Source organism: Fundulus heteroclitus, chromosome 4, assembly GCF_011125445.2.
Source record: "Fundulus heteroclitus isolate FHET01 chromosome 4, MU-UCD_Fhet_4.1, whole genome shotgun sequence".
NCBI lineage: Eukaryota > Metazoa > Chordata > Actinopteri > Cyprinodontiformes > Fundulidae > Fundulus > Fundulus heteroclitus.
Window position 1 is genome coordinate 37349924 of NC_046364.1, and position 17952 is coordinate 37367875.

Genomic DNA, 17952 nt, shown 5'->3' on the forward strand with positions numbered 1-17952 from the left:
TACTGAAGGGGATATTTTTTAGAAATAAATGAGACAACAATGAAAACTGACTGTATTTTTTTGGTGAGCAGTTAGTTCTTGTCTGTGACGTTCAGTTTTTTTACAGCAAAAACCATTGTTATAATTATTCATCCAGCAAAATATCAGATCACACTGCACATACAGTACAAACAAGGTATTATTTAATGACCTCTACAAGCACTAAAACCCTTTTTTTACTTGTTTTGATTTTCCTAAGCAGTGCCAATTCACAACAAACCAAATTATAAGGAATAAAAGACTTTTACCCAGCAACATCTATGTTCATTCTCTCCATAGCAACAAAGTTAAGACCACAGCATTTTTTGGTGAGCAGTTGTTTCTTGTCTGTGACGTTCAGTTTTTTACAGCAAAAACCATTGTTATAATTCATCCAGCAAAATATCAGATCACACTGCACATACAGTACAAACAAGGAATTATTTAAATGACCTCTACAAGCACTAAAACCCTTTTTTTTACCTGTTTTGATTTTCCTAAGCAGTGCCAATTCACAACAAACCAAATTTATAAGGAATAAAAGACTTTTACCCAGCAACATCTATGTTCCTTCTCTCCATAGCAACAAAGTTAAGACCACAGCATGATGTATTACTTTGAGTGATAATAAAAACTTTGTGCCATATAGTCAGAACAGGGAATAAATGTTCAAATTTAAAGTCAGCCCACATCACCTCGCCCTTGATCCAGTGTTAAAAAGGTACAACTCATGCCTTCGTCCTTATATCATCTACAAACTTTTTACTGCCTTCTCTACACTCTTGTCTTCTTGCCTCCTATTGGGCCATGATTTGGCTTGTTAGACACAAAATAAAATATATATCCTGTTAGCTGCCACGGCAGCAAAAGAGCCGCCATGGCAACAAACGACTTCAGTACACTTCCAGGCAGGATTTGAGCATTTTATTGGACAGCAGTACGGCGAGCAGGAGTTTAGTGCTCTGATAGGCCGACACAGTAACTTGGCGGTTGCATCTACTTGGGGTGAGGGGCTAAGTTGTGTGAAAGTGGGCAAGTAATTAAAAGCACGCATAAACCTGTCAATAGGAGCTTATGACCCAGTGTAATTAGCCTAATATGATTTCTCTCTACGGGCTGTGGTGTGCTAAACTGAACTAACTCGTCCTTGTGTATGCTTGAGACGCATGCAGAGAAAGTGCAGTAGCCAGATATGAACACTGAATAATAACAGGTGGATGGGTGAGTGAACAGCATGATAAGTTAATGTAAAGAACCACATAAAACGTGACAAAGTGACAGTAAACGGAGATAAATTGATTACAGAAATTCGGACCGTTCTTCCCCGACACACCCCCACATCAGGGTACAACTGTATACCTGTGCTTATCGCCAACTCACACATACCATGTTGTCAATCCACCTCAGTCCCCCCTCCACTACTGAATTCTCCAGGGACATGTAGCGGTCACCATTAAAAGGTCTTTCCAATACGAGCTCTGTTACCAAGCAGGCTAACAGTTAATTCGATTGGCTGGCTAGTAATCAGGAAGTGGGGTGCTCAGAGGGCCCGGTGATTAATGGCTCCGTTGCCCGCTCGTCATCTCCCAAAGCTCCTCCTTCCCTCCCTCCTCATGTCATAAATTAGAAGTCTCGTAAATAAAGACGGCACCACAATCAGGCAAACTCAATCAATTACATCCGTTCTCTGGCCTCAGCTCATATGCCTGACAGGCAGGAATGCTAATGTTATTGTTGCTTCCAAAGGGCTAACCTGTCAATAGCGGGCCAATGCACAAGCACAACAGCATGATTATGGACTGCTCCATTTAACACCTGTCTGATTAGTTATGTGAATGTGCGCTGGTGTGTCTGTGATTGTTGGGGATAATGGGTGCTGGAAGACACGGTGCTGTAGCGTGATGTTCTTGTAGTTCAGACAAGGTGTTTAAGATAAATTTTATTGCAGAGCCTCTGATGTGTTAGTAACATTAGTCCTGTCTCTGAAAGAGGTTCACGGTAAAACAACCCGTTTTTTGTATCAAATTAAGCTGTTTAAGTTTCTGTTGCAGCCAAGATTTTTTAAATCTTATGTAATTTTTCTTTTACTTTTCCACCAATATGCTCCAGCCAAAGGACCACAAACAAATTACTGCCTGACAACCTGACATCCAGGTTCAAAACAGAGATGATGGGGCCTTTTTAATTGGGAGAACCCATTATGGGCCCCCGGCGCACATAAAAGGAGCAAATAATTTATTTTAGTGCTGATTTAGGTTAATCACAAAAACTGTGTTTTTATTTATGTACTTTACAGAAGAACTGCTCAAAACACACTTTTTACCTGGTACTGGTATGCCGTGTAAGGCTGGAGTCCGCTGTCTTTGAATGATGTAGAGACATTCTTGTAAACAACTGTTGATGAACCCGTCTCGTCTCTGTCTGAGGCGTTCAGCCTGCGGTGGACCACGTAATGAATGATCCTACCATTCGCCTGGGCCGGGGGGGACCAGGTGAGAAGAAAGCTTGTCTGCAGGCCGGTATGAGGGTCAGATGTGAGATCTAAAAGTGGTGCCCGCTGACCAGTAGGGGGAGCCTCCAGCGTGAGTACTGAGGACCAGTCACTGGAGGAACAGCCCAGCACTGTGCAAGCCTCTACCCTTACTTCATACCTACACAGATTAAAAAAAGAAATTATTGGGAATGTACATGGGACATTTCTTTAAAACAAATATGTCCAAAAATAACAGACTACATCAAAACATTCACAAAAAAATTGCTTTTTCTTGACCATTATCCCATTGATTTAGAAAACAAATCCTTTGTTTAATAGTATCTTGAAAAGTATTCATGCTACTAAAACTTTTCCACATTTTGTAACTTAAATGTAATTTCATTAGGATTTTATCTGGCCTAGCTCAATGTATTACAAAAGACTGAAAGGTCCAAAAAAAAAAAAAAAAGACTGAAAACTATGAATCTGTGCATAAACTGGTTTTTAAGTGGATAGCTGTTTGGCATTCACACTCCAGTCACCCACTGATGGCAAGAGCAAAAAGGCTTTCTGCCAATGAATTTGACTGAACTGTAAATATGCACAAGCAAGGCTTCTTGCAAAGAACCACCACTGCCCAGGCCATGATCCTGAGGGTTATGGGACTGATAAAAAAAGAGGTTATTATTATAGCTGCATCTCTAATCAAGGTTTTCCATGTCTGGCCTGTCAGTTTAGGTGGGTGGCCATAGTTTGTCATGCTCCATCCTCAGATAATGGATAATACCATTCTCCATCAGGTATTTAAAGCAAGGGATTGTTTTATAAGCTAACTCTGCTTTGTGTCTGGTGTGGTTTTGGGTATTCTTGATACAATTTTTTCACAGAAGTTCTCTAGCAAACCCCTGAAGCCCACACAGACAGCTGGATTTATACTGAGATTTAATTACAGTTGGACTTTATGTGCCTATTAGGTGACTTCTGAAGGCAATTGGTTGCACTACTTTATCTGTGGTAATCAGAGTTACGGGGGCTAAATACATACATATATGTCATGCCTTTCAGATTTTTATGTCGGGACGACAGTGGGGAAGGAGCTTGGGCTGCGTTCTTCAACCGGCATTCACAATTTAATTGCAAAAACTTGTGAAAATCAAGTATCCTTTTGCTTCCACTTCAAAGTTATGCACTGCTTCGTTACATGTTGTGATCACATGAAATTCCCCCAAAATACATTAGTTGGTCGTTGCAATCAATGTGACAAAATGTTAAGAGGTTAAAGGGTTATGAGTGCTTTTGCACACTGTATGCAATTCAATCTACTACAGCTGATTCCACACTAAACCTCATCAAATATGGCAACATGTCGGTGGTTCTATTCTGAATATAGCCAGCATATCGGAGTAATTGATTGAGTGTCCATATAAAACAGTACAATCAAATACATTTTAATTCAATCATGAAACATAGCTAGTGAGAGAAATCCGTCTGACTGACCTATGGTAAGGACCCAGCCCACGCAGAATGATTTGTTTGTCAGAAAAGGCTTTGTCCTCTGGAGTGAAGACAGCACTGGTGATGTTAGACTGGACTGGATCTCTCAGATACACAGTGTACCTCACAATGTCTCCATTAGGTCTAGCTGGCGTCTGCCACTCTACTCTAACCTGACAAGGAAAAGAACATAAAAGCATCAAAACTGTTCAATGACAACTTTGACAACATCTAGAGCACTGGACTCAGGTCCATTTGATACAACAGACCCACCTGGGTTGCCTCCAGTGATGTTAGTGTTGGGAAGCCCACACCAGACGGAGCTGATGAATGAGTCTTTGCTGTGGCTACGTTGCTGCTGACAGCCCCTCTGCTGTTGTTGGCCCTGACAATATAGCTGTACTCCTTGCTTGGCAGAAGAGTGAAGTCATGATAATGGGTGTCTGTGCCAACATAGATAACTTCACCATCTCTGGAGAGCTCATACCCAGTGATGATCCCATTAGGATGATTGGGTGGTCTCCAGGTGATCTCAACTGACTCGGGGCCAGTAACCTTATAATATATAATTGAAGGGGAAATACATTAAACAGGGTAATGATTTGGTTAACTGGAGGTGCTACGTTTTGGTCACATCAACAAAATCAGCCAAGAAGTAATAACAAAGCATCAATGAAACTTAAAAAGCTTTTTACATTGTACAAATGGCAAACTTTCAAAAGACCATATGCTTGTTTAATTGATTTTACAATGTTACTGTTAACAGTACAGATGGAATAACTCAAATTTAATAAATCTGATTTACCACAGATTTTAAAATTAGTCAAGATAAGATAAGAAATCCTTTCCCACAATGGGGAACAGTTTCTAAGACAGTTACACACTGTTTGTAGTAGAGAAAATAACCCAAGCAAATCTAAAGTTCTAATTTAAAGATGAAATATTCATGTTGACAATGGAAAAAAAAGTTTTAACTCCAAGTAAGAGATAAAAACTACCTTAAGAGTTGGGGGAGCCAGGTGAGTTGGGGGAGCTTCCTCAGTAACTACGGTTATTGTGTTGCTGGTAGTGCAGCCACCTCTGGTACAAGCCAACAGAACCAGTTGATAGGACGTATATGGCTGCAGACCTGACAGCGCCGTTTTGAGGTCTCTCCCTCGATAAGCCTCCTTGTTGTTCAGTTTCAGGACATATTCTGTCACCTCTCCGTTCAGCATCAGCGGTTTACTCCATGAAATGTTTATATGATCAGAAGTTATGGCGTCCACTGCGGGGGCTTCCACCACAGCAGGTGGAGCTTCTAGCGTTGTGATGTTGGTCTGGGGGCTGGTTATACACCCCTCAGAGGTGCAGGCTGTCACTGAATAGCTATAAAAAAGACAAAAAAATATGGGGCTTTTTGAGCTTATTTAAAAAACAAATCTGTAAGCCGATGAGTGATCACAAATAAATGGAAACAAAAGACACTAAATACCTATATAGTGAAAATGGATGCAGGTTTTCATCTGTGTAGGTCAGGACATTCGGGTCAAAACTGAATGAGAAACTGACATTGTTTCTCTGTATCCTGTAGGACTGTAAAACCCCGTTTGCCTCCAACGGAGGAGCCCAGGATATGACCACCTCACTTGGCCGGCCCTGGACGTGACTCACAGTTGGAGGGCCTAGGCCACGAGGGGGGGCTTGTTTAGTTGTTACATTTACCCAGGGGCTGCAGGTGTGTCCGGCTGGGTTGTGAGTACAGATGCTGAACTCGTATTGGGTCCAGGGGCGCAAATCAGTTACTGTGTAGGAGAAGGACTCAGCTTTCTGCGGGGATGTTTCTGTGAAGAGCACCTGTGGGAGGCACGATGGCTCATCAAGGTGAGGGGTTCAATTAAGAATTACATTTTTATGCAAAACAAAAATAAAAAACTGTGCAAAACGTGTTATGAGTGAAATCAAAGCCATAACCTATTCTTTCAGGCAAACATTTGAATTGATAGGATCAATATTTCTCCAACCTTTCCCCCATCGGTATCCTCTTCATTGTTTCGTAACCTCCCCATCTCATCCAAATTCCTTCCAAGCAAAAAATATTCTCCAATCGGCCCATTGGGTTGTGAGGGAGGGTACCAAGTAAGCGACACATGGTCGGGGCCGACTGAAAGAGGCCTGGGGGGCCGCTGGGAAGCAGGTGGCGCCGCTGCTGTGATGATGTGCTGAGGAGGGCTGTGCGTGCAGCCTGCTGCGGTACAGGCTTCAAGAATCAGAGAGTAAACGGTCCATGGCTCCAAACGACGGAACACGAAACTCCGCAATAGCCCGCTGAACTCCAGGTTCCCCTCACTGTACAAATTATACATCTGGATGGACAGGCATGGGAAAGAAAACAGTCAGGATAGGACACTGAAGAGACAAGGTTTTGTATGAGTTGTTTACGGTCGCTCTGCGTGTGTGCAGCATTGTTAAAGTACTTGCAGATTGCCTAAAGGCAAGTCAAAAATAACAGCTGTAATGAACCACAAGAGGGAACCAATATAGTATCTGTATGTTGTCACTACAATGACCTTAACCTCGCCCTTAGTCTATTATTTTTGTCACGTTTTTCAGGGTTGTCAAAAATAATCAATATTCAGTACTATCAATACAAAATTTTTTTTCTTTCAAGACACTCTAACTTCACACAGCCCTGCTGCAGACACTGAGCTGCTGCTAGAAGTTTAAATCCCTAAGTTCAAATCACTAATTTGGCAAGCACATCCAGAGAAGAGCCTCTGCAACCCTCTTTAGTTGAAAAGACAAATGCAAAAGCGCTCTCCAGAGGTTCTTTGCCTGTGAGGCAGATACTATCCAACAGAACGGGGGCTACAAAACACTACAACCCTGGCGAAGCATCTTAAAGACAATTGCTTTATGACCAGACCCTTATGTACACTGCAGACAACTTTTTTTTATGGAAGAGCCTTGATTACAGTGTGAAATCTAGTCCAGATCTATGATCCATGTTCATAAACTAAAAGAATCAGTGCTCCAACTAATTGCAGGACTGAATCCAAAGTACAAACTTCCACTTTTATTATGTCATTTTGTTTATTGTTTTGCTATACAGTTTTTTCCTAAATCTTTTTTTCGCACTACTCTTTTTGTTCTATTTAATACAATGAAATATTGTCACAGTGCAATTGGCAATATGTCTTTTTTACTGTGCATTAGAAAAAAAATCTATGGTTTCAAAAAAGGTTGCTGGAATCATAAAAATGAAATCTTAGTCACATGCCAACTCTAGTTTTGCATTAGTACCGTGATTACTCCATTTGGAGTGCGTGGCTCATCCCAGCTGAGCAGCAACGCTCTGCCCTCCTCTCTCTGCTCCACTGTGATGTTTCCCAGGCCAGTCGGAGAAGCCTCCAGGGTCATGACCTCCACCCATGGACTGGAAACACTGCCTGAAGTGGTACGAAACAATCAGACTTACTCAGGGTAATCTCGTTATTCATGCCACATGTTTTAATTTTCCTTCTTTTCATTTTTCAAACTACCTGCCCCATTCACAGCTTCCACACGGAGACTGTACCGACTGTAGGGGTCAAGACCAAAGACTGCTGCCTCCAGCACTGAACCCTGGGAAACAGAAAACATATTACAGAACCCTGATTCTCAAACTGCAGTTACAAGTAATGCTACTTGGGTTGACTTGATGGCACGCAGAATGATATTTGGCACAATGTACTTTTAAGGTAAATACTAAAACTAAAGCACCAAAACTCAAAAAGATGTTATTTAATTTCCCTCTGGGATAAATAAAGTGCTTTTGAATTGAAGAACATTGATCTTTGCTACTTAAAAAACTCTCAATCAGAAAAGTACACTAATCAAATTGTTCAAAATTCTCTGTTCAACTCGAAGTGATGACAGTAACAGACAGTGCTTCAAACTTCAAACTGGGAATGAGGACTTGTATTTTAGCTCCAAATTTAAAAAAATGTGGAATTGCCAACTGATACATTCAGTAACCAGAAGTATTTATTTATTTATTAGCAACACATGCTAAATCTCCTAAAATGCTGTAGCAACGTTTTCACTAAGACAGGTTGTACCATACATTGTGTGAGCAAAAACTGTGATATATTGGATTGTGGCATCCTGGATATCACGTTAGGGAATGTAAAAAGGGTCTTATTTTGTCACTTGAAATACTGACTTCAAGGGTCCTTCCTGTTCCTTTTTCAAATTTGAAACTTGGAAATGTCAACCTTTAAGCAAAAGTGGAAAACATAAATAAATTGTCAATCTTCCAATGACATCTATCCAATCCAATCTAATCCACTTTATTTTTATAGCACAATTTTAACAATCCATCCATTGTCTATACCTGCTAGTCCGTGCAGGGTTACAGGGGGCCTGGTGGCTATCTACAGCGATCATTGGGCGAGAGGCGGTGTACACCCAGGGCAGGTCGCCAGTCCATCACAGTATGCAGTGCCAATACATATACGTTGTTTCCCTAATTTCCACAGTTTTTATGATGTTATAGCATACAGACAAAGTTCAAATGTTGTTGTACTACTATTTTCTCATGTCTGATTATGGTGATATTCAGAATTTTTTAGATTTAAATAGTTTTTACTTTGGATATATATGAAAAGTTGGCTTTAAGACAAGAATAATTGAGCAAGAATGAAAAGACGATAGAGAGAAGCTGATGATGAAGTGGGTCAAATGCCAACTTGATAGCCAGCCAGAGGAAATTAGTTATACACTCAAATCCTGTGTGAATAAAACCAGAGCATCAACCATTAAAAGAGGAATGAAAATTAACAATGGAAACTGAGATGACATAACATGGGATTTGTGATATCAATGTTTCAACATCCAGGCTCTGCCATGGTCAAGTAAGAAACACATGCCAGAGAGGCAGAGACAGAGCGAGAAACGTAGCAGGCAAACGGCTGTCCCTGGCGGGTGAATTCAAAGCTTCCAGATTAAGTATTTATGTCGCACATGCACCATTTCATATTATATACACAAACACACACAAACCCAGGGTGTGTGCCAGTAGCTTTAGGCAGTGGGACCCGGCCCAACAGCCTGGCAGATGCAGGAAAAGTGTGTATGCGTGCGTGATACAGTGAAAACACCATTTACTAATTGATAAGAGACACACTGTTGTTTCAAAAGGCCCTGGCGTGTGATGACACGGAAGTCCGGGAGCATTAGGCTCCAGGATGTAGCATTTATACCCTGTCTTTGTGTTTCTTTACAGCTGGGAGCTCTGAAGCAGCTTCTAGAGTGATATCGCTGTGTTTGAACACATTTGTGTGAATGCATAACACAGGAGGGTAGGCTTCTTTCAAGTGTTGAGTCTGCAGATCAAATTTTGCTTGCACATAACCGAGCATATGTAAAGAGATTAACTGGTAACCCACTTCAATGCAACTGCAGCAGGATCAAAAAGGCTCAAATTTTCACAGAATCAAATGAAATCCCCGACAAATCACCGTGGCGTGGTACCAAGACTGAACTGTCTGAACAACAACCAGAACGCATGTACTCACTATATTCATGTCTGGAAGCCAACATATTTTTCATTCACAGTAAAACGGGATTAATAAGCCCCTAGACACCTAGACACAAGCTAAATCCTCCTGCAAATCACAACACTTCTCTCTAAAAGAGGGAGGGAGGACCACAATGACAACGGGTGGGGAAAGAGTGGGGAAAAAAAGAGAAAGGAGTGGAGGGAGTGCAAAAAAGAAGGTAAAAAAATGAAAAAAGGAAAGATTATTAAGAAAAAGTAAGATGTGAGTTAGTTAACTGATGAAAATAAAAAAAGGAAAAGGGGATGGCGGGAGAGAAACTGAGTGAGTGAGTGAAGTAAAGAAAGAGTGGAGGAGGCTAAATCTGTAGAGGGAAAAAAAGATAGATGTGGCAAAAGGGAGAGACAGATTAAGTGAGCCAGAATGAGAGATCTCTCTACCTTAAAAGCCAGTGAAATATGTGAGGCATGTGGCCTATAAAGCGGTTAACATATGCACATTGTCAATAGCAGCATCTGGCGCTGGCAGATTTTATAGGAGCGTGGAGACTCTGCTACATGCCTCTAGATGGCAATACATTCAAACACTTTATCACTGAAACACACCGCATTAACGGGCTGCTCTCTGCAACACACACACACACACACACACACACACACACACACACACACACACACACACACACACAATCAAGGTCTGACCGTGAAATTTTCTATCTCTCACACACACGCACGCACGCACGCAGGTGAACAGACTGTTATTAAATGCTGCTGAAATACACAACTATTACACTGTATTAACAGCTCCCCCAATAACTATTTCACTCTGATACATACACACACCTGTGTTCATACTGAAAGCATTTTAAGGAATTGGTTGGTAACACATGCAAGCAAAAATATAAATAATTTCTTTCAGCAATAACCCTACTTAATTAGGTAATCCTGTTCAGAAACACTTTTTGTTCTAATAAAAGTAAAATGGTCCTTTCATCCTGAAAGTAGTAAATACATTATCTATTCAGAAAAAGGAGGATAAAATATTGGATTTCTGTGAGAGCTGCAGGCCTGTAAAAACTCTGACCAATGTTTGCCATTCGGTCCAAATGACAAGGATTTGACAGAGTTTTGTTCCTGCTCTCACTCCCCCCAGTCCCTCACGTTACAGGGGTATCACCTTATGTATAGGTTGTCCCACATGCCAAATCATTCTGACGCGCTCACATAATGCTAATGTGCGTGCACGTTCCTTGTTAGTTTCAGCTTGCTGGCTGCACATGCACACTTTTAGTCTTTATGTATCTGATAACTGAGCGGTTAGCATCAGTGTTAGCCGTTCTTTGTAGCTCCGCTGCTCTCACCGTGTACTTTGAACAGTCGCAAGAAGCAAACTGCCTACAGGTTTATGAGAAGAAGAGGAAGGCCTCAATAGAAAGAAATAAGACAAGAGATGATTTGGGAGATTTTTTTTTTTTCACGCGATCCCCCTGAAGAGCAGAAGAGCAGGTTTGACGGTATTGTGCATGTGCAGTTATTTAGAAAGGGACTTGGGGGAACTTCTGAAAATATCGCCAACTCTGACTTTAATCCAAGATTAACCACTGGGAGGTTAACATTCTATCTGTAAATCTATCACATTTAGCACAAGCTGACATTTGTAATATTAATATTATTGAGCTTTAAGTCTAAATTTTATTTTGTTCTTTATTAATATCTACCTCTCCTATGTTATCCATGTATAAAATATCCATCCATTGTCTATATCAGTGGGGGTTGGGGGTACACCATGGAAGGTCATGTTTTTGGAGTTTGCAGGCGTACCTGGAGAAAATCCATGCACATGGAGAATGGCCCGAGGCTGGAAATTGATAACCTGACTCCGCCAGATGGATTTGCTCCGCATATCCATCTGGAAACCTTCCGTTTAAGTTATTTTGGGAAGGGGCGAAAATACTGGTTAGCTGATTGGCCTATATTGGTGATAGACAGGCCAAATAAACCAATCAGATCAACGAAGCATATGACGTACTCGTCAACATGCTTCGTCGTCGCTTTGGTACGAGCGACGATGAAAACACGACCACAAGCCAAGCTAGTCTTGCTGCTGCAGGTAAAGGCTCGTTAGCTCAGCAAAGAAATACTCTGTAATTCCGATAAAACTTGCTCGATAGCCATGCTAACGCTAGTTTCACTGGCTGAAGCCGCCATGTTCTTTAGACTGAACTGTCGCGCTTCTCGTTGCGTCACACCTCAACCCGCCTCAAAGCTAACGCTGATTGGACGTTCGTTTGGTGAACGGCTCCAAATTTTCTTTAACGGAGAGTAGCCAGACTGATCTGCGAGTGAAATCTTGAAAGCTCGCGAGATCAGGATGGTCTCACGAGGCTAGGAAATTGAACCCAGGACCTCAACTACACCATGTCTAAACATTTGTGCATAAAATATCTAACATTAAGTAAGTTATAGTTAATGGTACATAAATATAACTAATTTTAGTCAACATTATATATTTGACTGTGGTGTAAATCTTATGAGTCACTTTAAATGATACACAGAAGCATTTAAAAAGTGTTGATTAATTACATACACTGTGATATATTTTGTGCAATTATTTTTGTTAATTTCGATGCATGCAGCTAATAAAAACAAAATTTCAGTTTTTCAAAAAATTAGAACATTACATAAAACTCATACAAAGAAACAGAAAAGTTCAAGCTTTCTGAAAAGTATGTCCATGTAATGCACAGTATGTGCTACAGTTCACACTGTCGTACACATCAGAGCTGGGTTTTATGGAAGAGTGGCCAGAAAAATAACTATAGATGCATTGACTAATTAACTGGATTGGATATTGGATGATTGATGCCGATCCAGCATTCTGATCCAGTCATTTTTTTTATTAATATCATAGACAGCATTACAGTTACAGCAATCTAGTCAATTCTATTCTATGTTTGCAAAGGTGGATACGCAGAGTATGCACAGCAGTTAGCGATGAGCAAACACAGAGCAACATGGAGCAAGTGCCGGACCGAGGCAAGTCTGCTATTTGGAAACATTTCAAACTTGATACGCCAACAAGTCCGACTGCAACATGGAGCATCTGCAATGCATAAGTTGCGAGGGGGGTGATGAAGTTGGTAAATTCAACACTACAACTTAAAAAAGCACCTCCAAAAGATGGCTCTACAAGCTTCTGAATTCAGGGGGGGAACAGTTACGCAGTTTTCTGATATACTGTCTGACTTGCTAACTTGCTTCACACTAAAAAAATACATCTATGTAAATAGTGATTTTTTTTCTCTTATGCCTTTTTTCTGAGCTTATGAAGACATGTTAGGAGCTGTAGAGTAAGATTTGAAAGGAAAGGGTTCTTGTCAGCTCAAATTCAGTGAACTCAACTGTATGCATCTGTATGGAGATGATCAAAGTCACTAGTTAATCATACAAAATGCAACAGAAAGGAGCAAGGAGTGAAGAGAAAAGGGGTGGGGGTCGGGGGATAGATGATGATGGGGTGTGTAAACAAGAAAGAGGGAGAAAAAAGGAGAGTGATATGAACAGAGAAGAGGAGACAGGAAGAGGTCTTGCTAATTTATACATTAAAGCCTTCACCGATCCAACATGGTTCAACACAACTTTGAGCAACGAGTGCAAGGAAGCAATCCATTAAATCTTTTTTTCTAATTCTAAATCTACCCGACAGTGTGCACTTCTGTACAAAAGAAGGAGCTCCTAGGACCATGATGTGTCATCAAGTTTTTGTTGCTTATATACTAACAAGTGTGTATCTGCAAGCCTTTTGTTTTGTTACTCGGACTCTTGGATGCCTAAAATTATATTCAATTCAAATATACTTTATTTATATGTGAGGACTGGCCATTTGTGTGAGTTCTGATGTTCAGGTGGGGAGGCATAGTAAAGCCAGGGGGACAGTGTGTGATACTAATTAAGAATAACCATGTGTATTTGTCAAAAGAATTATGCTGATTATCTCACACAGGCCCCAGTACTGGGTCCCGCAGAGAGATAGAGACTCAGGACCAGACCAGCATTAGCATATGGCAACACACATATATGCATGTGAATTGAAACAGAAGCATGCATACTCTTTGTTTCTCATTTACACACAGATCCAACACACACATGCACATAACATGAGAACCAATGACAACTCATGGGAAGAAAAAAAATACTTTAAATGTGAATGAGTTTCAAATGCTTTGAGTAGTCTATCCCAAAAAGTTTGGGACAGAAAATACAAAACCACACTTTTTCATAATTTTTCAGTATCCTTATGCTTTTATCTAAACTCATTTTAACCAGTTTCAGTTCATCAGTAGATTCACAAATTTTGCGCAGTTCAGTTCTTTGCCTTAATAGTCCAGTCTATTAGTCCAAGCTGTGCCCTGAGCAGCCCTGTGAGAGCAGTAATTGTTTTCGGAGGTTTCTGAGGTGAGCCAGTGTCACCACACACTGATCCATCGCACCCCATGCCAAGCTCTAAAGCCAAATCTGTATGTGTGTGTGTCTGCATATTTATATGTGCATACCTAATTCAATGCTGCTGGAACGATTGCCCTGTCTGTTTACAAATGCCCTGCATGGGTGTCCCTGCTAGTCAGGATGCGTTAGACAAACCCTGACACATACAGCCATCCGTGCAATACATACACACAAAGGCATGTGGAGACACACCCACTGACACACAGAGTGCCATTAGGCATGCATTTTGTCTGTGGCCAGCACCGATGTAGAGAGGGACTGTAGGGGCTTGGAGCAGGCTTACCCACTTCACACCGACATCTATGATTGGCTTTGGCGGCTCAAGACCCCAGGAGCAGCAAATTTGTTGGGCATATACAGTATCAAGTTGTGTGTATGTGTGTTCCAGTGTGTGATGTAGACTAGTGGACATATACTTAAAGGCCATCCTCTGAAATCAAAATAACTGAGGATATGCTTGTTCTCCACTGGTCCTCTAATTTTAGATGTAAAAAAAATAAACTGCTAGTTTAACAACTAGTTGTTTGTGACCAAAATGCACCATGAAAACCAAGTAACAGATCAGGCACGACAAGGATAAGGTTGTGGAAAGGTTTAAAGCATTTATTGATGCCCTGTTTAATCATAAAAATGGTTTAGCATGACTCCTGACCTGCTAATACATGGTCATTCACTAGGGGCATAGTGAAGTATTCAAACCAAAGAGAGCTGGTACAGTTTGGTATGCATGTGTACCGAGCAAATACCATTTTTTTTATACCTGAATACATAAAGAAGGTTTATGTGCAGAATTAAAGGCACAAACCAACGTAGCACAACTTCAAAAAGTTTTAAAGGAGAAGTCCGGTCATAATCAGAATTCAAACTGCTGAAAGTACTTTAAATATAAAATTATTACATACTTTTCAATAAATGATAAGTTTCTTTAATTAAGAGTAATTTTCATTTGAATGTGCTTTACTGGAGCCATCCATGTTGGCCGAGAACAGTACTTGCCACCTCCCAGTTTGTGACGTCACGTTGCAGGATGTTTCTGCAATGTTATCAGGGAGTAAAAACTCATCTTTAGAACCGATCTCAAAATAGCACCGCCTAATCTACTTTCAGCAGTTATCATCAGTTATTGCAGCGTCAACTGCAGAAAATACGGCAGAGCGGCTCCTCCTGAGTTTACTCTGCTGCTGTCAGGATGAGCTGCAGGGCGTTATGAGGCGAAGGGATATTTCAGCTGGTCATACTGAGTGTTTGTAGTGTGGCAGCGTCACTTAGTTTAGAACCCAAACCCGCGACTTCACTTTCTCATGGTGCCTGCTGCTTACGACATCTTCATTTGATATGTGATTGGCTAAAACCAATGTTTGGTAGGATGGTACTAGGTGTCGCTTCACCCAATCAGTTTGGAAAGTTCTGCTTAAGGTTCCTCCTTTGCCTAAATGGATTTGATGGGAGCAGGCCCACATTGGGCAGCTCCAACCCCAGGAACCGAGGAATCCACTTCCATGATGAACTATGAGGATGGATCTGGATGAATCGGGATATGTGCTGCAGAGAATCGTTTCTTCTTCTTCAACTCAAAGAATACATTATCAACTTCAGTAGACCAGGAAATAACCCTTTTGGTTGAGGTGAGTGCAGTAAGCATTGTGACAACCAGACTATAAGTAAGCATCTTCCAACGAAGCCCGGGAAGTCTATGGAGTTCACAAAAATGTACATGTTTCTGCCTGACAAATAGATGATTCTTTTGGAGTCTTTGAAAGACCTGCCTTACGTATATATATATATATATATATATATATATATATATATATATATATATATATATATATATATATATATATATATATATATATATATATATATATATATATATATATATATATATATTGTTTTACAGTGATCTGATTGAATCTTCTGAATTTAATACACTGAGAGTCTTATCTTACTTTTCAAGGAAAAAAACAGCTTCCACTGGGAGTAGGATGGGTGAATAATATTCGTAATCAGGGAGTTACTTAGGTATTTCTCCATGGCCTCCCGTTCTGGGTGTGAAAGTATAATCACCTGGAAGGGGGAGGGGGTGGGATGGTCAGCATTGACTGGAGCGGGAACCCCTGAAGAAAAGGAATACAAAAGACGGGAGGACAAGCAGCGACTACTGCAGGACTTTGTGTGGGAGTCAGACCACTTTATGTGGGGCTTGTGTTATTTTTTTTATTTCTTTTGGTGTCTAAGCTCTGAATAGCGCCCACAATAACCAAACCATACCGCTGCTTTCTCTGGCTGTTTTTATCCACTGATTTACAATTTGAGAACTATTACTTCAGCTATTGCGAGGCGAGGAGAACACAATAAAAATGATTTTTAGCCGCAATTAAATTCTTTTTATTGGCCTGATTTTTGGGATTAAATCCCGGCTGATCCAGGGGAGTGGAGCCTGCTTTGAATGTTTCCCTGGATCAAGCATCTGTAGAGTGGCCAGAGCTCCTGAAGAACATTGCTGCCTCGTCTCGAGGATTTCAGACACGTTGTCAATATTTACCTCAACCATTGCGGGAGCGAGGGAGGAGTGAGTTTTTTATGGGTTTGATTTCTGGGCTTAATCCTTTGCAAAACCAGGGGAGCGTAGCCTGCTTCAATCTTTTCTCGGATCGAGCATTTGTAGAACGGCCAGAGCTCCCAAGAACACCACTGGTTCACAGCAGGCTGCCCTGTCAGTGAAAGGAGGGTGAGGTTTGACCGTATTTGAGCTCTTTTCAGCGGCCACCTCTGTGAAAGTACCTCACTGCTCCCCCCGGGTGCTTTATACAGAAAGACGGGCGGGCAGCAGGTAAAGGCAGACAGCCGCGGCCTTGTACCACATGACGTGGATGGATGGAAACTTCAGAGACAAAACTTCAGAGCCTTCAGTGTGTAATGAGAGAAAGCTTCGAGAAATCCTCAGATTAGATACAGCTTGTCTTGGTATAGAAAGCTGAAGTGTGTTTTCTCTATTTTCCCTTAGGCAAGGTTTATGGTTTGAAAATAATAAAATAATGTTTCGGTTTGACCCAGTCTGTTTATAGTGGTCCTTAATATTAATGTGTCGCTCTTCAGTTTTTCTGGACTTCTTCAGAGAAAACCTTCTAATTTCTTCTCTACCCACAGCCTATCACTGAAAAGAAGGACATTCACTCAAAACTCCTCTCGAGTCAGCTCGCAGTGGCCTTACTCCTCAGCAGAGCCGCAAAAACCCGGGCTGGCCCTGAAAAAAAAACTGCTCCTGAAACACTCATAAGTGAGCGAAGCCGTGCGTTCATGGTATTGTTGATGGAGAATGTGATGGAGATCAAGAAAATGTATTAATGGAAGAAAGCATCTTAGAGGCCATGAAAAACTTACCGCTGGGGCAAAGAGTCACCTAAATACACAGCTAGAACTATGATAGAATGGTTTAGATCAAAGCATATTCATAAGTTAGAATGGACCAGTCAAAGTTCAGACCCTGTTAAGAGCGATCGGGTCCGCTCGGTGGAATGTCGGGACCGTGCCAACCTCAAATCGAGGATATTCAACATGTTGGATTGTCTTACCCCGATATCCTGCTGTTTGTGGTCTCCCCTGAGGACAAAAGAGTGTGCAGCCTGTTGAACGTGACAACATAGCCAATCGGAAAGTGAGGTATGGGATTCCTAGAGAGAGAAAACCCCCCAACTCGCCTTCATTTTATAGTGCAGCAAGCGTAGAGCAGACCCCAACCCCCCGGTTGTGTTGTCTCCGCTTATTTAACCAACTCCTTTTCTTTTTGTTATGTTTTTTCTCTGTTAAAATTAGTCCACAGACGGTCGGCATTGTTCTTCCTAATCGTCCATGTTTATTTATTCTGAACTCACATTTGATCTTGAGAGGATTCACAAGATTTCTCATCTGATATCTGAATGATCTTAAGCGAAATCTGTTTGTG

General features: G+C 41.1%; 1 protein-coding gene across 1 annotated transcript in view; it reads right to left on the reverse strand.

Moving 5' to 3' along the window:
• Positions 1-2323: 2323 nt before the first annotated feature.
• Positions 2324-17952, reverse strand: part of ush2a (Usher syndrome 2A (autosomal recessive, mild)) — a 292843-nt gene continuing 277214 nt past the window's right edge. The window contains exons 75-82 of the mRNA XM_036135732.1: positions 7507-7588; positions 7268-7413; positions 5989-6330; positions 5460-5821; positions 4984-5353; positions 4259-4540; positions 3989-4158; positions 2324-2669 (exon numbers count right to left, since the gene is read on the reverse strand). Of these exons, the coding sequence (XP_035991625.1) occupies positions 2324-2669; positions 3989-4158; positions 4259-4540; positions 4984-5353; positions 5460-5821; positions 5989-6330; positions 7268-7413; positions 7507-7588 (2100 nt within the window). The remainder of the gene's footprint in view (positions 2670-3988; positions 4159-4258; positions 4541-4983; positions 5354-5459; positions 5822-5988; positions 6331-7267; positions 7414-7506; positions 7589-17952) is intronic.